A 21,659-nucleotide genomic window follows, 5' to 3' on the forward strand; every position below is an offset into this window, starting at 1 on the left:
ACACTCTCATCCTAAAGCTATTTTCCACTGGCTCTGTGGCCACTGGAGCTGGATCTGACTCCAGTGACTGGCTGGCTGCTTGGGGAAGGTGGGGTTTAGCATCCAGAGGCTGGGGAGAAAGCTCTGCCTTGATAGCTTTTGGGAGGGTGTGACCTATCATCAAAATTCCAAGCCCCCCCCCCCAGCTATTTCTGATTGGCTGAAGGGAGGGGTGACTCAGTGTATGACTCATCAGCTGCCCAACTATTTAAGGGCATGGGAGCAGCACAGTACTTGCCTACATCTGTTTGATAGATCTTGGTAGCTGGAGGGAGAGTGAGAAGACCACCACCATGTCTTGTGTGAGTGAAGGGGAGGGAGGGAGGTAGGTAGGCAGGCTTGTGCCTGGGGTGTTGGCTGCAGGAATAGAGGGATGAAATCAGTGGTGTGTTGCAAAGGGTGACTACTGCTGGCAAGCTGGAGGGAGTTGTGGGGGCTTTGCTGAGGGGTTGTCTGTGCTGCCTGAAAGGGTGGTGTGATGTGAAGTGGGCTGTGCAGTCCCCTTTTAATGTCCTGTAATCTAAGAGGAGGGTGGGGTAGTGATGATGTTTTACAAGAACTGATCTCTGATGAGAGCAGTGGGGTCTGTTTCTGCTTCCCCAGGAAGGCTCTTCCCTGCCCCTTTCATGGGGGAAGCTGGGTTTTGGGGTGGGGGTTTTTGGGTGGGAAATAGTTCAGAGTTGCCTCAAGGCTGACATGATGCCTCCTAGCAACTTCCCCCTTTCCTACCTGCAGATGGGATACTACTGTAACAGCAGCTGGCTCTTTCTGAACATCCTATGCCTAGAATACCTACCCCCCACTACTTGTACTTGTGGCCTGAAACTTTCAGAAAGTTCTTGATTTTTAACCTGCTTTCAAAGGTGTCTGAGGGTGAAGGGACCAGCGGGGTGGAGTTGTAACTGGGAGTGGCTGCAAGGGCATTGCTTGAAGGTGCTAATACCGGAGGGGTTGTTGTTCCTACTGGTCTCTCTCTTCCTCCCCTCCCCCCCCCCAGGGGGGATGACTAGGAAATACTCTCTCTCTCCTTTCTCTTCCCTAGAGTGGTGGGAGGAGGAATGACTTCAGCTAGTGCAGCCCAGATGCATAGATTGTGCCCAGGGACTCTGTTCCAGCTAGTTGGTATTGTTTGCTCATTAGCTGCTGGGGGCAGAGAGGGGTGTGTGGCTACAACCCTGTATGTTGGAAACTGCACAATGAGTCCACAGCTAGGAGGCTGGGCCTGGGAGGGGGTGACATGTCTGAGCCACCGTGAAAGCACCTTGCAGTCCTCATCAGAACCCTGTGGCTCCAGGCAGTTCTAGAATGGGTGTGGGCATGACTCTCCTGCTGAGGCTCTGGTCTTGGGCAGGTAGCCCTCTTTCTCCTGCTTCCCTAGTGGTGCAGAGGAGGAAGAGCAGTTCAGAGAACCTCTAGGCTGGTAAAGTTACTGATCTGCAAGGGCTGAGAAACTGGGTGGGGCAGAGGGGTTCTGGCCACAAAGCAGGGCCCGCACAGTTGGCAGTTACCTCGTGGTCAGCCCTTGCCTGGGGGAGCAGTTCTGCAGGAGTGAGTTCAAGGACACGTGCCCGCTCCAATCCTAGCTCTGAGGCTGCAACAAGGAGCCAGTTAGTACCACTTGAGTCACCCGGCGGATGCAGACAACCCCATTTGGACCACCCCACCATACAAAAGCATGCTTCACAGTAGCTAGCCTGGGGCAAAAGCTTCAGCTGCAACCAACCCACAACAGGGCTGTAACCAGTGTGTGGGAGTCTGTGCTCCCTAACCAAAGGGGCTTCCACTCCAATGCAGCTGGACTAGTGTGTGAAGACTTGGGAGCTGCTAAGTGAGGGGAGTTGGGTGTGGCTAGAGCCATTTTGCATAAGGGGTGTGTAGCCTGGCTTACATTTCAGGAGCCATTTAGGACTCACGTTTGTGGAGGTAAGCCAGGTGGGGTAAGATTTTTATTTTCACCCCCCTTGGTGAATAAGTTCACAGCTGTTCCCCTACAGAAACTATGCTGGGGAAGCAGTGAATGCCCCAACCATTATAGGTCACCTCTCTAGGGGGTATAGTCTTTGGCACGCATTCTTGGGCATGTGGGGTGGTGGTGCTGTCTCACTGCCTGAAGTAATGTGCCAACATCTTCTCTTGTCCCCAAAAGGCTCAGTCTCTCTTCCATACCCATGCCCTGTTTTGTACTGCAGGCTGGGTGGGGTACAGAAGGGGAGCAGCTAACCGAGCCAGAACCCCTGGGGCTAACATGTCCCTCTCTGGATTTTTCAGGGAATAGTTTGTACCAATATGGGCATCAAGGCTGGAAAGCGCATTGGTGTGAAGGGTGAAATCTCGGCAGGTGCCAAGAGGTAAGTCATGCTGTGCGGGGGAAATGTACAGAGGGGTCTAGGGAACATGGCAGGATCTTCTTGACTATGGGGTGGAGGGAAGGATTCCCCCTTGCTGTGGAAAAGGGGAGTGGCTTTGAAAGGGTTAATGCCTGAAGCTGCACTTTCCAGTGAGTCACTTCCCAATATACATGGAGGCAATCTTTTCCTTCCCTCTGCCAAGAAGATAAGTAAAACCAGATGCAAGTCCACCAGTCCCCTCCCCTGGTAGCAACCACATCCCCTGTAGTGCAGAGAAGGGAAATGGAGCTGCTCTGTGTGAAGAAAGGAAACGGCCTCTCTCAGGGTGTGGTGAGCAGGCAAGTGGGGCTTTTGGTTAGAGGAGGGCAACTGGATCTGCAGGAGCTCTGCCAGGCAGAGGCAGCCTTGATAGAATTGGTGCTTAGACATACCCATGGGGTCTCTACCCAGCAATTTAAAAAAAACCTCATAAATCCTGTGGCCAGAGCCCCGGTCTCCACACTCAGGTTTGCACTACAGGTCTAAAAATGGCTATATAGACAGTGACTCAGGCTCTGAAACCCACTCTCCTATCTGAGCTAGAATATCTCCATGGCTATCTTTCAGTGCCATAGCACAACCAAGTCTCTAGACCCAGGCTCTGAGATTAACTGCTCTGGTTTGTTCTGGGTTTTTTTGCTGTGTAGACTTACTCTCGGAGGGCCTCTAGTCTCTCCAGCAGGTCTGGCCACCAAAACCCAGCAAGTCTGTCTCCTCTGTGTGTGGTTGGCAGGGTTTTCCTGCCTTGTGGGAAGGGAGATTGGCTCCCACCCTGGGAACAGACCGGCATTCCAAGGAGCAACATGTCCCAACTCTTTCTGCTCCCTTTGAAGTGTGATAGCATCTGTGCACATCTTTCTGGGCTGCCTCTCCCTAAACAGTACGATCTTGTCTGCATGACTGGTGGCCCCAAGGGAGGGAGGGGCCCCATGGGGAAGAATGGCTCTTCCCCTGGAAGATCCTGTGGGATGAGAGGTGCTTATTAATAAAAGTTGGTAACTGCTTCCTTCAGCTGCCTCTGTGGTGGAAGGTGGCAGCTGTTTAATGGGGTACAGCAACAATTACTTCCTTAGGACAAGAAGGGAAGAATGTAGCACCCAACTGAAACCCCAGGGGGACTTCAAGGTGCAGAATGCAATTCTCCAAGCTGGTCAGGGCAAATGCCCCACTCTTCTGAAAATTGCCATGGATCCAAGTACCCAGGGCCTCTGTCTCTAGCCAAAAGACTGCACTCTTCTGGGGCAGTGCCTCTGAGGAAAGAGCACCCCCCTACTCATTCCTCAATTCCTCCTGCAGAATCCTAGGGCTTTCTTGAAGGGCTCTATACAAATTCTGACCTGGTGCTGGTCAGATTGAGGTGACCACCAAGGCCACAGGCCCTAGAGGTAAGAGTGTGTGATGCTGCCACAGTCTAGGGTGCCATGCATGAGGCTGCCAGTATCTCACTTGTTTGTTCTATCTTGCAGCTTTGTGCTGAACCTAGGGAAAGACCAAGCCAACGTAGTGCTGCACTTCAACCCACGTTTTGATGCTCATGGGGATGTGAACACCATTGTGTGCAACTCCAAGGACAAAGGGGAGTGGGGTGCTGAGCACAGGGAATCAGCCTTCCCCTTCCAGGAGGGCACCAATGTGGAGGTGAGGCCTGGAATGATGTGGATCTGGGTGATGCCCCTGTGCATGGGACACACTCAGCCCTCCCTTTTGGGGACACAGCTAAGGTATTACACAGAGGGGGCTCAGTCCAAGGAGTTGGGCAGGACCCTGTCTGGGCAGGAGACTACACCCACCTCCCACATATCCAAGCTGGTTAGACACAGTCCTGACAACCAGTAATCAGCTGCTCCAGCCCCATGCTCTAGCTAAAAGATCCTGCTACCTGGGCAGGAGGAGAAGATGGACATCTAGCAGACCCTGGCAGACATGTCCTCTGTTCCTCCCTTGCAGATCTTCTTCACTCATGACCCAAGTAATCTAACCATTACTTTGCCAAACAACCAGCAGTTCAAGTTCCCTAACCGGTTGGGTCTCCAGGTCATCGATTTCCTGAATGCAGAAGGTGACTTCACAATCAAATCCATCCAGTTGGAATAACTCCCCAAAGGGATATTTAAAAGGAAACACAATAAATACCACTGAATTTGGTCTACTAAACCTAGTGACTAGCTCTTTCTTGTGTCTGCTGCATTTCCCACAGCCATTCCCTGGGTTTGTCACTTCCTTCTGTCAGACCTGATGGCACCTTGTGTAGCTGAGTGGAATTGGGCCTGCATTTGGCTTGTTGCCCAATAGCCTCTCTAGGGACACTGGAGGGTGGACTTCCTGAAGGACTAGGATAATGTGACCAAAATATCAATAACAAAGTACTTTCTATAGCCGTGTGGTTGTGCTTGGCACTAACAAAGGCAAGAGCTGCTCTACTTAGCTTATTGCATTAATTTTTTTAATATCAGGATCTAGCTTCACACTCTTTCAGACTGAGAGGAGTCTGGTAAATGTGTCTAGTCCTGACTCTACACCTCACTAAACAGCTCAAGAGGTCTAAGACCTCGACTAAAATAACGGTGGCTGCTCCCATGTATACACTGAATGTGTAGAGTTGTATGGAGGCATAGGAGTGGGGTGTACTAGGTTTGTCTCCCTTCTACCTACATTTGTTTGTAAAGGCCCCTCTCACTCCCACAACACACACTGTACTGTCTCCCAGGGCTGCTAGCCATCCTGAAGGAGCACTAGTGTAACACTGACAGACTGCCGTCATCAGTGGGCAGGATCGAACCAGGGACCTCTGGAGCTTAGTGCAGGAGCCTCTACTGCATGAACTAAAAGCCAAGTGGCCATTAGCTAAGGCTATAGAGCAGACTCCTTAACCTCTCTAAGTGGTCTCGCTGCCACTAGATGGGACAGAACATCACACCCAGGAGAGGTGTGGGTTACACTAAGAGCAGTGCAGTACTTCTTTGCCAGCCACACTCCAAGATAATAGACCTATTGTCCCTGCTTAGTGTGTACCCTGCCCATGCTACAGACTACACTAGGGTCCCCCTCTACTAGTTTACTTTGAAGTCCAAGCATGACATCTATGTGGCACTGAGGGCTTGTACCCACTACCACTTATGCCACTAGAGCTACATCGCTCAGGGGTTTGAATAAGCCACCTGAGCAATGCTAATTACACTGATCTAAGCGTCAGGGTGGACAGCATTATGTTGGCAGGAGAGCATCTCCCACCGACATAGCTGCCACCGCTCAGAGGTGGTTTTATTGGGCTGACCAGAGAGCTCTCTCCTGGGGGCTAGAGATTCTTCACCACGTGCGCTGCTGTAGCACTTGGGTGCTTGCAGAATAAGAACGATGGAGGTGGAAGCAGAGGCTAGGCATGCTTGCTCCTGCACGGATCCGTCAGAGACTAGGAGGTAGGGGGAAATAGGGGCCACGACAGTGGGCTCGGATTGTTTTGTGGCACCCATAAGAGCCACTTTCTGTGGTGCTTACTGCTTTCCTTTGTGCAGAAAAGGTAATGCAGCGTGCTGGCTGGGCTGCAGCATACGTCTACCCCTGCCCACACCTTCCCCTTCCCACAGCAAAATTAGACTGCACTGTCAGCACTGAGTGTGAGCCACACTCCTACTCCCAGGAGCTGTTGCTTAGGGCAAGGCACGTAAGCTGTGCTTTTGTCATCCCTGTTAATGTGCCAGTGACCCTGTGTGCCTCTTTCAGGCTAGTCCTGGCATGGTGAGACTCTCCCCACTCCCTACTCCTTCCATCTTGGGCATGTGATGATGAGGTATGTTACAAACACATGATACATTCCTCTTCCTGCTGTGGGTAAGCCAGTCAGCTGGCCTGAGCCTGGCCCTGCCCTCCACCGAGGTTCTACCCCCCTCCTGCTGGATCTGTGTTGCCTTAAAAGCGAGGGCTTGCCATGGGTGGGGAACATGGGAAAGCCAGGGACTCTGTCCCCATATTCATGCTAATTGCTAAACAGGGCCAAACTAAGGCAATTCCCAGCCTGTGCCATAGCCATGCCCCTATTGGGGGTTTTAGCTGCAGGGACCACCCACAAGAAAACTGTCTACTGGGCTGGATAGGGGCCTGCTCTTTGGGCCATGGAGGCTTCATCCAGCTCCCTAGACCATCACTCTCTATCTTTAGGCAGACACATATCTCTAGGAGGAGGTAGGACAGTCTCTCCGCCTGTCTGAGCAGGACTTTCTCTCACCCTGCCTGTGAAGGGGTGTTAGGGAGGCTCTACCCTCAGATGTCTCTGCTGAGGGTTGTGCACAGCTCATTCCTCCCCCCCCCCCCCCGCAAGAAGTCGGGGGGGGGGGGTTCAGTCCCTTCCCCATTAAAATGAATGACAGCTGTTCATGCTTCTCCTAGCCCTTGTTTCAGGCCATCTCATGCAAACATCAGTGCGTTGGTCACACCTGGAGCGCCATTTATTTGCCTGAAAGCTGAGATTCCAGGAGCCCGGCCCCTTAGTCCAGCCTTGATGCTAAATTGGGTACTGCTGGAAATGACTCTGCAGGCTAATCTTCCCCAGAGCCTGCAGTGACTCATTGCTAGCCAGAGCTCAGGATGGCTCAGCCTGTTGCCAGAGTGGAGGGAGCAGGCTTCCCCACTAGAGACACTCATAGCACATGTGTGTCTGCCCCCCTGTTTGGAATCAGCTGCTGGTCCTCCTGCTCTCTCCACCTGCTCGCTTTTCGGTGAGAGGCCTCAACTGTGTGTCTAGGGGGGAGGAAGCCTAGGGTTGAATTCCCTTTCTCCCACAAGCAGAGGGCCAAGTAAGAATCCACAAGAGGAACCATTAACATTCAAAGGAGTGTCTCTTTCTTGGAGAGCACTAAGGGCTGGTAGTAGGTTAAGTGGGTGGGAGGGCTATAATGGACAGCGAATGAGCAGGGGCTCTGAGATATTTGGGAAGGAGGAGGTGCCAGGTCAAAGCCAATCAGTGCTGCTCGGTAAGAGAACAGGAGACCTTGCAGGTAAGTGCAGAAGGCAGAGCTGGAGATGGATTTAATATTCCTTGGGAGACTATAAGCATCAGCAGAAAGCTGCATTAAGTCCTGGCTGCAGCTGTTCTTGGAGTTTAGTTGCCAGAGGTTCCCCCCACCTTCCTTTCCCAAGTCCCGCACCTGGCAGTCCCCTGGAGGCCATGGGCATGCCTTCTGCTTGGGCCCTACCCTGGTTCCCTGTCAAGAAGAAGGCCTGCTCCCCAGCCTGCCTCTCCCCGCTATGGGCCAGGTGCTCTCGGTAGTTCCGGGTGAGCAGGGTGTAGAGGAATGGGTTGATGCAGCTGTTGCCGTAGGTCAGGCAGGTCACTCCAAAGTTAAGGTATGCCTGGGCGGTAGGGCTGATCCCCAGGCCCTCACTCCAGTACAGCTTAGCGAGCTGCCAGGCCCAGAAGGGTACAAAGCAGGCCCAGTAGGCTGCAATGATGCTGAAAATCCTGGAGAACAGCTTCTGCTTCAAGGCCCGGCCTGTCACCCGCGGCTGCATGGCCGCCACTGAGGTCCAGTAGGCTTGGGCAAGGCAGCAGTACAGGAAGCCTAGGATCAGGCCAGGAGCCAGAATGCTGGTGATGAAGAGCACCGTGAGGTAAACGCGGAAGGCCTCGGGCGTCCAGGTGGGGAAGCAGATCCGCTTGTTGTGGCTGCTGCTGTCCCGCAGTTGGATCATGACCATCATGGGCACAGTCAGCAGCAGCGAGAGGAGCCAGAGAGCCAGGCTGGTGAGTTTGCGGCAGCTGTTCCCGGTCTGCCTGGCCCTTAGTGGCCTAGTCACTGCCCAGTACCTCTCCAGGCTCATGGCCATCAGCAGGAAGATGCTGGCATGCATGGTGAGGAGGTCCAGGCTGAGCAAAAGTCTGCAGCCCATATCCCCAAAGAACCAATCCTGGGCAAAGTACGTGCATACGACGAAGGGGATGGTGGAGAGGTAGAGTAGGTCAGCCAGGGCTAGGTTGACCACATAGACACACAGGGAGCCAGCTGAGTGGCCAGACACGCCTCTGGATGTCACCACTAGTGTGTAGACATTCCCTGTCATCCCAAAAAGGCACATGACTGTCAGGATGGTGCCCAAGAGCCCAGTAACTGGGCTATCCTCTTCTAAATTAGGACCATCATCTGAGAAATTACCACACTGTGCTTCCTCTCCCGTCTCTGCCATCACTGGCCCAGGGTCACAACACACGATCTGGTAATGAGAGAAACTACAACATGCGCTGCCAGAGATACATTTCCCCTTGGTGTGTGGGACTCCGGTAGACGCAATGTAGGGACAGCTAGGGAAGGAAGGAGTGAGAAGAGATCTTGGCTGACCTGACACTAAAACATTCAGGGAGAGTCTATTTCTCACACCAAACAATACAGCTCATTAGTTTGTCCCAATCCTTTACAAGCCCGGCTCAGCAGGATACCTTACCAGTTGTCACACCACCATGGAGCTGAGAAGAGGTGTATGCCTTCAGATCCAGGGTAGCTAAATACCCTTCCATGTCCAGTGAGGTGCCATTGCTCTCTTCACCTTCACCTTCATCTCCCCTCCCTAGTGTTCACTGGCACTTGGAGACGAACAGAAATTCCTCCTCAGTGGGCAAGTAATTTGTCTTTCTTCTGGATCTCTCCTTCCTCTCAGCTTGGAGAAAACCACAGGAAAAATTGTGATTTCCCCCCGCCCCGCCCCCACCCCAAAACTATCCCATCATCCCCTCTGGGCAGAGGAACTTGTATAACTCACAGCTTAACACCCAAGTGTCAGCGCTCTCAGAGTTTGTACTGGGCTCTTAGCCACTAGGTGAGGAATTGCATTAGATTTCTCCCCCTCCTCCACCCACTGTCAGATCTTTCTCCTTTTCTTTCTTCCTCCTGTCGCTTTTCTTTCTTTCTTTTCACTCTTCTGGTCCTGCCTCTAATTTTCCCCTCTGCAGCTGCTACTTCTTCTTTTACTCCTTTGAATGAGGCTTTAGACCTTAGGATGACACTCCCACTCCCTTGGCTGGCTGAGAGCATCAGGGAAAGTCACTGCATCCCAGAGTCAGACTAGAAATGCCAGGGTCAGTGTTGGAAATGTGTTCATAGGGAACAAGTTGTCAGGGCAGGCAACACACTGCTTTTCTGCCCCTAACCTGGAAGGGGTTGGGAAAAGAGGCCTTTTTTTCTGCTTCCTTCTCCAAGGGGGACCTGGGTGGACTGGGCACACTGTGGAGTGGCATTTGGGGTTGAATCAATGCAGTAGGTGCTTTGCACTGTAAAGCCCCACATATGCCCCATCAATAGCCGTACACTGGGGCAAGATTTCCCTCTGCTGCTGATGGGGCTGGCGTCCACCACTTGTCCCATTTTCAACAGCACTTTATGGGGTGTGAGCACCACTCATAGACCCCCAAAATGTGATACCCTGTCCACTACCCCTCAACCCAGTGTACCTACAATGGGGTGTCTCTGTTTGCATCACTGCCCCCTAGTGGAATATGAGGGATCTGCCTTTCTAGAGGGTAACGTCCCTTTGCTAGCTGAGCTGCTGGAGCTGCTCCTTTAGATATGGGATGAACTGGATTGTGCATGTCCACACACTCTACTACATCTTACTAACTTTCCCACATCCATCCCCTTTGCCCAGACATGTGCCATGTTCGCTATCCAGTTGGGGACAGCCATGGTTTGAGGCTGGGGTTACATAAGCAAAGCGTGGGTTTGCATAGTATAAGCCTACATGTAACCCAAAGTTATCAAATGTACCATTGTGTGTATATTGGGGAGGCTTCTTGGGAGCCTCCTGATCCACTGGATTCCATCCTCAGTATTGTTGCTTATCTGCGCTGGAGCCAAATCCCCCTGACTGTATCTAGTTATTGGCAGTATCGCAGGGATTAGAGTGTACAACAACAGGTCGGGGAAGCAGTCTGTACAGGGTCTCTAATGCCCTCAACCCTGTAGTATCTGAGTGCCGTCCCAGGATTCACTAAGTGTTATGACCAATATGTGTCACGTGGTGCATTCTCTTGCTCTCATCCTCTCCCCAGGAGGAGAATTAAGTGTGCAGTGGAGTGTTTTGTTTTTGTAAGGTTTTGTTTCAGGGGGGTTGTTCTTTTTAATGTACACACTGCTGTTTTTACTGGCGAAGGCAGGGCAAAGAAACGCACCTTGCACTTACACAGGAAGGGGTGGGGTTTGTGTTGGTCCTTAGTTCCTGAGGGAGTTCATGCCACAATCTCAGACAAGCCCCTGAGAGAGCTCTGGCTCCTGCAGAGATGAGCTTTACCCTCATGGAAGAAAGTGCCATCATGCCAGGGGAGCGAGGCTGTCAACCCCTGTCTTCGTCCCTGAAGGTGAGGTGATCTCCGTCAGAAGATGGAAAGTCCCTCAGATCATGGTGTTTCCAGGCCAAAAGGAAGAAAGGGATTCCCCCAACAGGGGCAGAGAAGGAAAGTGAAGCCTGGCTACATTAATTCTTTGTAGGGTGTCACTTGACTCTGATGGAAATAGTCATCGCCTATCACTGCAGAAAAATACAGACTCTGCCCCCTTTATGCTGCTATCATGTTATCTTCTTTCCTCCAAGAAGGAGTCCTTTGGGTTACCTTTTAACAGAACAGGAGTTCACTTAACCAAAGATAAACTACAATGAGATTTTTTTATTAATTTCTTTCTGTGTATTACATTACTGAATGCACCATTAAGTCCAGTTAGCCCCTGTTAATAGACACTATGTACATACACATGCTGCTTGTGTACTAAACCAGGGAGACATCAGATATCCGTAGGGGTTGAACCTGCAACTTCCAAATCCAAAACATGGGCCTTTACTGCTTGAGCTAGTGAAGAACTCCTTTAGCTATGTGTAAGTAGTAGGCTGTTATACTTGTTGGGGCCAGGCACTAATAGGAGAACATGAACCCACATGCCAATCCAGTGGATTACACTTCTATGGAGGCAGTGTGGCCTAGTGGATAGAGCATTGGACTAGAAATCAGGAGACCTGGGTTGTTTTCAGCTCTCTCATGGTCTGCTCGGGGTCCTTGAGCAAGTTACTTCACCTCCCAGTGCCTCAGTTTCTCCATCCGTAAACTGGAGATAATGATACTTGTTCCTTTGTAAAGTGCTTTGAGGTCTATTGCTAAAAAGTGCTAGATAAGAGCTAGGTATTATTATCATGGAATGCACACAACTGTTAAAACGTACAGCTCAGAATGAAAACAGTCTCAGCTTTTGCCATACTGTCGATAGTCATACAGTGTCTTCCCCATACTCGTATCAATGATCCCCTAATTTATACATGCACAGTACTTTAATCTTTGCAGCAGAATTCTGGAGGAAGGTTGCCTGTGAATATGTAACTTGACAAGGCTATAGCTGTTGACTGCCAGAGCTGCACTCCACCCTGCAAACCACCCATGTTGACTGCGTGCTTGGCTGTTTCCACTTTTATGGTGGCTTCCCCTTTTCCAGTAAGGTACAATAACGGAAGTTTAAAAGACAACACCCCCCCGCCTCCTTCACCACCTGTGGTACGCAAACCTTCAAAGCCTGATTGGATGACAGACCCTTCCAGTCTCTAGTTCGATCACAACACTGCTTAGGAGTGGTCTCAGTGACTAGTTGCTTTGAGTGTTCAGTCTTGGAATGTGTCTTCCATTTAAAGGGGTACAGCCTAATTTGCCCCCCAGCAACAAAGGGAGGTTGGTTGATCTGTTTAAGAAAAAGTGCTCCAAACCATGATGTACTGGGAGAGTCTAGATTCTCTGGTGCACAGCTCCTCTTCTCTCCCATAGCACCCTCTCTCAGGGCTAAGGCAGATAGAGCTGTAGTCAGGTTCTCCGGGGGGTTCTTAGGAGCTGAGCTTGAAGTAGGCTTCAACTGTAGGGAAGGCAAACAGAGGGTATATCAGAGCAGGGAGCTAGGCTAGCCTCAGTTCTGTCTGATATGAGGCTGGTGGGCGGGCGCAGGAGGAGAGAAGTGAACACCATCCTGACACTTACTTGCATACTCCTGGGGGGTCATGGGCTGTTCAATGACCTGACTAAAGGCCGCGATCCAGTCCTGCTGGTCACTCTCGGTCTCGCAGGTGAAGAGATATTCCCGGTCGGGGGTGACGATGGTGAGGCCGTACTGCCAGGAGAAGCTGCCCTGAGCCCCTGCTGGCAGCCCTTGCTTGACACTGTATCCATGCTCCCTATTGCCCACGAACACTTCGCCTTTAGCAAATGCATCCTGAACAGCAAGAGGGAAAGACAGATCTGTCATGGGGAGGGATTTGCAGGCATCCAAACAGTCATGGTCCCAGCAGCGCCTGAGCTAGGGGAGTTTGCGAGACAGGGCAGAGCAGATGAGTGCAGAAGGTCCAAGGGGAGGGGGGGTGACAACAAACGGGATAAAGGGAACTGGAGGTTCAGAACACCAGGGGAGTTATATTCAGAGGAAGCAACTAAGAAGGGATGGGATCTGGGATGGGGGCACTGAGCAATGATCTCTGGAATAAGAGACCAAAGAATGTGGAGGGAGGAACTGGAGGCTCTGGAAGGGCATGAAGGGGGGATTACGCAGAGGATGGTTGGATAAGAAGGGTCTCCTGTCCCCCTTTCTGCTATCTTGAGATAGCGTCACTTCCACCATGTCGCTATTATAACCCTGTTCCCATTGATTGCAGGACTGATGCAAGCACGGGGGCTTGGACTGGGTGGGTGGGGAGAGATGTGTGTGGAATGGGGAGGCCAAGCATCTGTTGATGGACATTTGGGGAGTTGTGTCTCACCTCCACCTCACTAGGGAAAGGAACCCTTTGGCTGTTCCTTGCCCCAGAGCACAGCACGATAGAGCTGGATGCAATCCAAGTTCTGACTTACCAATGGATCCTTGAAGTACATGAGTCTGCGGTGATCCAGTGTGAACCAGCGCTTCTTAAAGGCCTCTCTCTGCTGTGGAGATGAAGAGGGGACATTTGTAGGAGGAGAGTGCCCTCTGCGGGGGAGAGAGGGGAATTGCTACTGCATTTCATTTAAATCTGGGCTGCATCTAGACACACAAACTGGGCTCAAAATCCCTGCCCTGGAGGGAGCCCACTTCTGCTGAGGTGAGAAGGGGACTCAGTACCCAGGTTCTTTCAATCCTGAGTGTCTCCACCAACATACAGACTTCTCACTCAAAGTGCCCCTGTGCTCAGGTGACAGGGAAGTTCAGTCTCCAAGGTCCACATGCACACATGTACACACACTTAATAAACCCACTCTTGTGGGATGAGTGAGGAATTCAGCCTCCATGTTCATCTAATTTTGCATCTCCTCATTGCCACCCTCACTGCTCCCCGATGAGACCCCAGCTGTGCCCTAGCTGAGGCACAGAGCAGCATTGCCGTGGATCTTGGAGAAGTCTGGGGATATGAAGACAAACATGAGGATGCTGAAATGAACCCAGGCAGGTCAGGAACCCTAGTTTCTCTGTGGCAACTCCCCCTCTGTTAGATTTCTTGTGTCATCCCATCTTACCCTGGGGCCAGTCTTCTCCATGTATCCCTCCTTCAGGAATTTCTGCATTAGTCGGCTTTTGATCTGCATAAAAGGAGAATGGTATATCCCAGCACATCTTTCACTTTAGCTGGTTCTTCTTGTTCACTCCCTCCCTCTCAGCCTGCCCTCAGCGCTCCAACTCCTCTCTTCTCTATCCTTCTCTAAATTCCATCTGCTAATGTCACCTTCCCTGCTTTGTCAGGGGAGAGGGCTATCTCCGTGGGATATGTCAGAGAGCAGCTCTTCTCTGCCCATTTCAGGCCCCTCTAACCGCACCACTGTTAGGATGCCAGAGCCTGCACCCCCACCCAGAGCCCTTACCTCCCCCCTGCACTCCAATCCTCTACCCTAGCCCTGAGTCCCCTCCTGCACCCCAAACCCCTCATCCCTGGCCCCATATAGAGCCCGCATCCCCAGCCAGAGCCCTCACCACCCTCACACACCCCAACCCCCTGCCCCAGCTCTGAGCCCCCTCCCACACTCTGAACTCCTTGGCCCCACTGCCACCACACATCACTTCCATATTGGTGCAAATAGCAAAATTAATTCCGCACATGGATGTAAAAAATTTGAGGGAACATTAGCCAAGCCACAGTAGTGACTCCTTCCCCAGAGGACTCAGAGAACAGAGAAGTTCCTCTATCTGGATGGCTTTAGATACCAGCAGGAGGGCTGGTTATTACTCTCAGGTGATTTCTTACCTCATTGTCACTGGCCACGGGAAATGCCACCTTCAGGTAATGAACCTGCACTGCGCGTATGGCATTGAACCAGTCCACTATCTCCTGCGGAGGGAAGCAGGACAGAGAACTTCAGAGTGACCAGTGCCGAACCACCCAACCCACCCCTCCAGACAGCTTCCTGGGAATATGTATGAGCTCCTCCTGTGGCCCACACTCTTACAGCATTCCTCGGTTTCCTCCCAAAAGCCTATATACCAGTCTCTACAGTGGCTCCTAAATTATACCCTTGAGCAGTGGTTCTCAAACTTTTGTACTGGTGACTGCTTTCACACAGCAAGCCTCTGAGTGTGACTCCCCTTATAAATTAAAAACACTTTTTTATATATTTAACACCATTATAAATGCTGGAGGCAAAGCGGGGTTTGGGGTGAAGGCTGAAGCTTGCGACCCCCCATGTAATAACCTCGTGACCTCCTGAGGAGTCCCGACCTCCAGTTTGAGAACCCCTGCCCAAGAACAATTCATCCCCAAGCCAGTACTCCAGCCCCTTTCCCTCCAGTGACACACACACACATGCAGCATTCCCACAACATTTAATACAGTGATTCTGCCAGCATTTTCCTACACCATTCACTCCAGCACTTGCTACTGCTAAAGGCTGGGATTGCTGTCTGGGGCTAGGACAGCCCCCTGTACCTTTCCATCCTTGTGGTAAAGGAAGATATTGCGGGTCTTGTTGTCCTTGAGGTAGCTGATCTGCAGGCCATTGGGGTTCCCGATCTTCACTGGCTGGAATGTGGCATTGATGGTGTCAATTTTAATATTTATTTTGGGCTCTTTTGCCTGAGAAAGGAAATGGAATTGGTGAGATCTGGCCCTAAAGATGCAGATGGGATAGAAACCATTGGCTAGAGACTGAGGGGCACTGACAAGGCAAGCAGAGAGGAGTCCTCAGGGCAGAGAGAGTGGAAAGGCTTTCCTAGCACCAGCAGAGGGAGTGTGTCTCCATGGCACGAGGTAGGGGCTCTCTCCCCAGGTTGGGCTGTGCTGGCAGCACCAAGGGAGAATCCGTCTGGGAATGTAGAGAATGGAAATTATCTCCCTTTTACCAGTAAGGGGCACTGTGTCCCAGCGTGGGGGACTCTGAAGGTGCAAGGGGAGTCCTCCGGACTGTGTAGGGAGAATATAAATGACTCCCTGGCACCAGCAGGGGGCACTCTCCCCAGGTTGGGGTGCACTGAGAGGCAGGAGCTGCCCCCCAAGCAGACCATACTCACGTCCGGTTTGGAGAAGTACTTGAGACACCCATCTCTCTCAGACAAGAGAAACTTGCGGAGTAAGAACTGCCCGTTATCCCGGCCCCGTTTCCATAGGATCCCTTCCTTCAGTCCTAGGAACAGAGAGGCCAGCCTGAGAAGGTACCCTATTGGCCACAGTGGGCACTAGAGAGCTGCAATCAGCCAGTATTTGCAGACTGCGTGTGTGGTGGAGTGCCATGCAGAGTATCTCCAGTGGAAAGCTCTGTCTGAGGGATGGGGCCCCGTGCCGGGCTCTCTTGTGCCTGGCTACAGAGGGGAGAGGGAGAGAAAGTGTGAGGGGAAGGATGGGGGACAAGGACTTTAACCTCTCCATGGGTAGTGCTCCTCGGTTTGTCTCCCAGCTCCCTGGCAGACACCTCGCAATGGAGCACATGTTCACCAGCGTTCCCCTCACTCCTCCTCGCCTACTGGGAGCCTGCCTAGCTGCGAGTGATGGGGTGTGTGAGAGAGCTCGCTCTCCGCATGTATGCCTCAGCCTCCCAGCCCAACGCACGTAGGCACTTGGCACTGACCCAGAGCTCTGCCTGCTTCGTTCTGCATGCCCTTGGGGGCAGGACTTTGCTTTGCTGCACGGACAGGAGAACTTCAAATATGACCACTGTGGTCGTTGGGAGTGGGGTGGAGGAAGACACTGGGGCCCTGGCCAGACCAGCACTGTGAACTCCATCACGTTGGTGCCCCATCAGTGCCATCTGGGACACTAGTGCTGTGAGCTTCCTTGTGGCAGTGCCCAGCCAAGATGTCAGCACCATGAGCTTCCTCAAAATAATGCCCTGTAAGTACAACCCAGAATGTGAGCTCCTTCACAGTAGCACTGACCGGGCCAGCGGAGATGTCAGTACTGCGAGCTTTCTCATGACAGTGCCCTGTCAACACACAGCCAGGGCTTGGGCAGTATAAATGTGAGGGATAAATCCATGCCGTGCTCTTACCGTTGGAATACGGCAGATGTCTCCCTTGCTCGGTGAATTCCTTGCGCTCATACTTGGCCCGTATCCACTGCTCCCTCAGGACTCTGTGGGGTGACAAAATGTGGTGGGGCTTAGTGACAGACTGAAGGATCCCAGAAGTGACCACTCTCTCTTAAATAACCACTCTTACTGGCAGTCGGCGTGAGTCGGCTGGTAATAGTAAATGGGGATGTGAGCCTCGTACGTGGCTTTAGCCACCACATTCCCATGCTGCTCCAGGAACTGCAAAATAAGACAAGAGAGTCAGCGCCTTCCCTTTGATGCAAATTGCACTGTGGGCCTTTCCCACCCCCCACATGCAGGGTGTAGCTATCTAAGCAGATCCCCCTCCCCATCCACTGAAATGTCCCTGGATGAGTGACTACACAAGGGTTGGTGTCTATCAAGTCTCAAAGGCCTTGTCTGAGTTAGAGACTTACATCGATTGTACTGAACCCAATGTAATTATCCCCAAAGTGGTTAACGTGGGAGCAGTGCACACGCACTTGGCGTGTGTACATTTGTTTAGTGCTCTTGAGGTTCCATCCCATGTATTGTGGCAGCAGCAAAGCCTTTTGGGAACACATCCCAGAGTTCCCAGCTCCTTTCCAAAGAGTGGTGCTATACGGATGATTTTGTATGGCTGTCTGGAAGACCTGGTGAATGCCCAGGGGAACAGTGGGCGGAGAAGTCAAGCTCCCATAGATCCCAATTAATCCAGCACTATTTGGAAGCTTTTCCCAGAGCCTTCCAAGGTGGAGGTAGAAGGGGTGCCATGCTTAGACTATTGAGTCCTGCATAAGACCTAGGGCCTGGTCTCCATGGTGTTTACTGGTGGGGAATCAGCTGTATGCAGCCAAGGGGACCCTGGGTCTTGGCAAGGTATGTTTCAAGCAGACTTCCACTCTAGTCATAAAAAAACATGACGTAGGAATTATGCAGAGCCAGTGGTGAGCTGGAGCCAGTTCGCAACGGTTCGCTAGAACCGGTTGTTAAATTTAGAAGCCCTTTTAGAACCGGTTGTTCCACGAGGGACAACCAGTTCTAAAAGGGCTTCTAAATTTAACCAGCCAAAAGTGGCGTCTTAGGTGCCGACTCCATGGGTGCTCCAGCCCTGGAGCATCCAAGGGGAAAATTTGGTGGGTGCAAGGCACCCACCGGCAGCTCTCTGCCCCATCCCCATCCCCAGCTCACCTCCGCTCCACCTCCGCCTCCTCCCCTGAATGTGCCGCCCTGCCCTGCTTCTCCTCTCCTGCAGGCTTCCCGCAAATCAGCTGTTCGCAGGAGAAGCCGGGGCAGGCTGAGAAGCAGACGGCGGCTTCCCGCTCAGGCCAGGGAGGCGGAGATGAGCTGCGGCGGGGGGGCACGAGGAGGGCCACCCGCGCCGCAGCAGGTAACCCGGGTGGGGGGGGCCGCACAGGGAAATCACTCCCGGTGCCAGCTCACCTTTGCCACCCTCGGCCTGAGTGGGAAGCTGCCGCCTGCTTCTCAGCCTGCCCCGGCTTCCTGCCAAACAGCTGATTCGCGGGAAGCCGGGGCAGGGGGAGGGGGCGGAGAAGCAGAGCGGGGCAGCGCGTTCGGCGGAGGAGGCGGAGCAGAGGTGAGCTGGGGTCGGGTGCGGGGTGGGGAGCTGCTGGTGGGTGCTCAGCACCCACCAAATTTTCCCCATGGGTGCTCCAGCCCCGGACCACCCAGGGAGTCGGCACCTAAGGTGCCACTTTTGATGGGATCAGTGGGGGAACAGCTGCTCCCTCCCAGCTATGCTCCCCCACCCCTAGGAGCCAGAGGGACCTGCCGGATGCTTCAGTAAGTACCTCCGGGACTCCCCATCTCGCCCCCTGGCAGGTGCCTCTGGCTTTTAAGGGTGGGCACCCACTATGGTGGGCCACGAGACCTTCCTGCCCGGTTCTGGGGGCAGTTAGGGGACAGGGGAGGGGGTTGGATGGGGCAGGGGTCCTGGGGGTGGGCATCAAGGAATGTGCGAGGGTTGGATGGGGCAGGAGTCCCAGGGGGCGGGGGTGGGCAACGACCCCCTCATGGCGTGAGGAGGGAACCCGTTGTTAAGATTTTGGCAGCTCATCACTGTGCAGTGCCATTGCTTTCACTCTGCCCACCAAAGGGTAAGTGCATCGTCCATCAAGTTGCTGGAGGGATGGGTTGGGGCAAATCATCTCCACTTGGGTATTAAAACCCTACTACTAGCAAAGAGGCTAGTTATGAAATCAAAATGAATGTCCAACAGCATGATTCAAAAGGCCTGATCACATAGTTTCACTTTCACAGGACCCAAGAAATTGAGTGTTATGAACAAAGAACCCCGACTTGAGTTGCACTGCAGCAGGGATGCAGATAGGAAGACTCTCACCTGCACCTGGGCCTCGTCCCAGTGGTCCATCCTCAAGGATTTAACTTTGCTAATGTTAGGGATATTGCGGTGGATCCCTGAGCAGCTCACGCAGATAAAGACACCCAAAGTATAAGATGCCCAGTCAGGATCTGAGGGTAAATAAAAAGGGGATCAGTAGCAGGTATTCAAGGGAGATATGCCATGACTGAGAAATGTGCTGTCAAGGCTCCTAGGGAAATAGATGCAGAGGGCTGTATAACCTCAATGTCATGTGAGCTGAGTTAGTCACCTGCTGGGGAATAGATACCCCCTAATAAAATACATCACTATCATTCCATCCTTCCTGCTGCTCCAAGCTGTAGGATATTGATCTTATATCTATATTGTGCCTTTTATTTTGAAGGATCCCAAAAAACTTTACAGACTCTCTCTTTTTCTCTCGCTCTCTCTGAGAATCATTCACCCAATACAGAAATGCAGCCACCTCTGAGGTGGAATATGGCAGCTATTTAACAATGCACAGCAATACACATCACTGTTCAACACAGGAAATGAAGAACAACACTGAATCCAGTTGAAACAAGTAGGAATTTAGGAAAGTAAAATGTGATTAATTACCAAAATTGAATTTGGGGCTTAGACCCCCATTTTGCTGAAAGTGCCATGGGGACTTTTAACGTTCCTCCAGGATTAGGACCTTGGATTTCTATTCCTTTCAAAAGATGGCACTTCCAGTAGAAAAATATCTCCATGGCAGGACACTGGTTCAGTGCTGGCCCCGAGGAGAGGATGGCTTTCTGAATCACTCACCACTTTTTGCAGCATCTGCAATTTCTTCAGAAACTTCTCTGTCAAATTCTGACTGGGCCTGACCCCAAGTAATTACTCAGCTCTGACATGACAGCAGCCCAAGGTGATGTGGTTGCACATCTTTCTGCAGTTCAAGCAGTGGGATGACCCTTTTCTTCCTCCACTGCGCACAGTAGGATCTCTTCAACCCAGGTACCGTCTCCACACACAAGAAAACAAATCCCTACACCTAGTGTCCAGCTAGGCCAATGACTCTCCCACCATACCTTCCCCATCCATGGAGGAGAAACTCCTCCAGACAGCCCATATCAAACCACCACAACCTGACACGCTGCTCCCCCCGCCCCCAGGCTAGACAGTTTCTGACTCCTACTCCTCAGCTTCCTCCCCAAAGCTGGCTACTCTGGCTGCCCCTCCTGTGGAACTCTCTCCAACATCAAGCCCCACTTTGGCCCCATCTCTGCTAACTGTCCCCTTCTCTCCGCTGCAGCCTCTTCCCCCACCCACGTTACTGAGACCCCAGCGACTCACCTGGCTTCCCACAGTCTGCGCACAAGGCATTCTCAGCTCTCCTCCACACCTCCTTTAGGGCTTTCATATTCTTGTCACCCTTTTCAGCCATTGTCTCCAATAGCTGCCCTTGGGCAGGGCACGGCACGGCAGGGCCAGGAAGGCAGCTACCTGTGATCTCTACCTGTGATCAAGCCCACTGGCTCGCCCAAGGGAGAAGGGGCTTGGGGCAAGGGATCAGTAGGGTTAATAAAATTGGAGAGCAAACCCTATTGGATTGACAGAGCACAGCAGAGTGAAAGAGACAGAGGTGTGTGTAAGCTGAGGAAGAGGAGAAGGCCGATAGTGTGGGCGTGAAGGGAAGTGCAGCAATTAACCACAGAACTGGTTTTTCCGCATTTCTGCTGGTAAAAGGACAAGCCCCAGGAAAAGAACCTAAGCAGCAGGCAAGTTGCTAAAGGCAACACAGCCATGGCTCAGAGGCGACACCCAGTGTCAGGAGTAGGACTAATGGCCACCAGGCTACCTCATAATTAATAATGTGCCAGGGTTCATCAGAAGATCTCAAAGCAAACTTTATAAGCATTCCTGAAGCCTCGCAAGCTCCCTGTAAAGTACAGATGAGGAAATTAAGTGGCTTGCCTGAGGTCACACAACAAGTCAGTGGCAATGGTGGGAGTCCTAATGCCCACTCCCTTGCTGTTACCACTAGACCACACTGTCTACATAGTGATTGGATATTTCAGGGGGTCCTGCAGCTTGTGTCTTGAGGCACACTGACATGGCTGAAAACAACCACAGCACCCACCCTGTAACTAACAGAACAGCCTGTGTCCTGCTCCCACCAACATGGACTAAACTGCCGCTCCTTTAAAGGAAGTCTGGAGATTTGTCATATGGAAGAGAAGCAGTAAGAACGTGTGACTTGATCTGCAGCTGTGAGTGAGGGGGAGACAGCTAGTTCATGTGACCCGATCTCTGTGGGGACAGAAGAGAGGGATGCGGGACTTGACTGCCAGAGGGGGTCATAAGATATCATGTTATACACATCTGGGGCCCTGCACACCAGCAGCCGCTTTTAAACACCACAGTAGAAAGTGAC

General features: G+C 52.2%; 3 protein-coding genes across 3 annotated transcripts; 1 reads left to right on the forward strand and 2 right to left on the reverse strand.

Annotated features, from left to right (window-relative positions):
• Window positions 1-258: 258 nt before the first annotated feature.
• On the forward strand, window positions 259-4,580 carry LGALS1 (galectin 1). Its single transcript, XM_073330347.1, has 4 exons — window positions 259-341; window positions 2,308-2,387; window positions 3,893-4,064; window positions 4,374-4,580. Exons 1-4 carry the CDS (start codon window positions 333-335, stop codon window positions 4,518-4,520), a joined length of 408 nt encoding a protein of 135 aa, XP_073186448.1. The 5' UTR covers window positions 259-332; the 3' UTR covers window positions 4,521-4,580.
• A 2,344-nt stretch (window positions 4,581-6,924) lies between these two features.
• On the reverse strand, window positions 6,925-11,232 carry LOC140908649 (urotensin-2 receptor-like). The gene is made up of 3 exons (XM_073336275.1): window positions 11,176-11,232; window positions 7,653-8,537; window positions 6,925-6,975 (listed from the first exon to the last, which is right to left on the reverse strand). Exons 1-3 carry the CDS (start codon window positions 11,230-11,232, stop codon window positions 6,925-6,927), a joined length of 993 nt encoding a protein of 330 aa, XP_073192376.1.
• Window positions 11,070-20,903, reverse strand: LOC140903872 (arf-GAP with dual PH domain-containing protein 1-like). The gene is made up of 11 exons (XM_073325792.1): window positions 20,579-20,903; window positions 19,256-19,386; window positions 17,042-17,133; window positions 16,873-16,955; window positions 15,899-16,011; window positions 15,318-15,464; window positions 14,640-14,723; window positions 13,918-13,980; window positions 13,279-13,350; window positions 12,415-12,646; window positions 11,070-12,292 (listed from the first exon to the last, which is right to left on the reverse strand). Exons 1-11 carry the CDS (start codon window positions 20,667-20,669, stop codon window positions 12,264-12,266), a joined length of 1,137 nt encoding a protein of 378 aa, XP_073181893.1. The 5' UTR covers window positions 20,670-20,903; the 3' UTR covers window positions 11,070-12,263.
• Between the last annotated feature and the right edge of the window lie 756 nt (window positions 20,904-21,659).

The sequence above is a fragment of the Lepidochelys kempii genome, chromosome 1, assembly GCF_965140265.1.
Source record: "Lepidochelys kempii isolate rLepKem1 chromosome 1, rLepKem1.hap2, whole genome shotgun sequence".
In the NCBI taxonomy this organism is placed as follows: Eukaryota; Metazoa; Chordata; order Testudines; family Cheloniidae; genus Lepidochelys; species Lepidochelys kempii.

Coding starts and splice junctions, on each gene's coding strand:
- LOC140903872 (XM_073325792.1), bottom strand. CDS start 20,669: ATGGCTGAAAAGGGTGACAAGAATATGAAAGCCCTAAAGGAGGTGTGG. Junction 19,387..20,578: donor CGCAGACTGTGGGAAGCCAG/GTGAGTCGCTGG, acceptor ATTTACCCTCAG/ATCCTGACTGGGCATCTTAT. Junction 16,012..16,872: donor ACATCTGCCGTATTCCAACG/GTAAGAGCACGG, acceptor CTCTGTTCCTAG/GACTGAAGGAAGGGATCCTA.
- LGALS1 (XM_073330347.1), top strand. Junction 2,388..3,892: donor ATCTCGGCAGGTGCCAAGAG/GTAAGTCATGCT, acceptor TCTATCTTGCAG/CTTTGTGCTGAACCTAGGGA. Junction 4,065..4,373: donor AGGAGGGCACCAATGTGGAG/GTGAGGCCTGGA, acceptor CCTCCCTTGCAG/ATCTTCTTCACTCATGACCC.
- LOC140908649 (XM_073336275.1), bottom strand. CDS start 11,232: ATGTTTTGGATTTGGAAGTTGCAGGTTCAACCCCTACGGATATCTGAT. Junction 8,538..11,175: donor GGATATCTGATGTCTCCCTG/GTTTAGTACACA, acceptor AATTTAGAAGAG/GATAGCCCAGTTACTGGGCT. Junction 6,976..7,652: donor CCCATAGCGGGGAGAGGCAG/GCTGGGGAGCAG, acceptor GAGTCACTGCAG/GCTCTGGGGAAGATTAGCCT.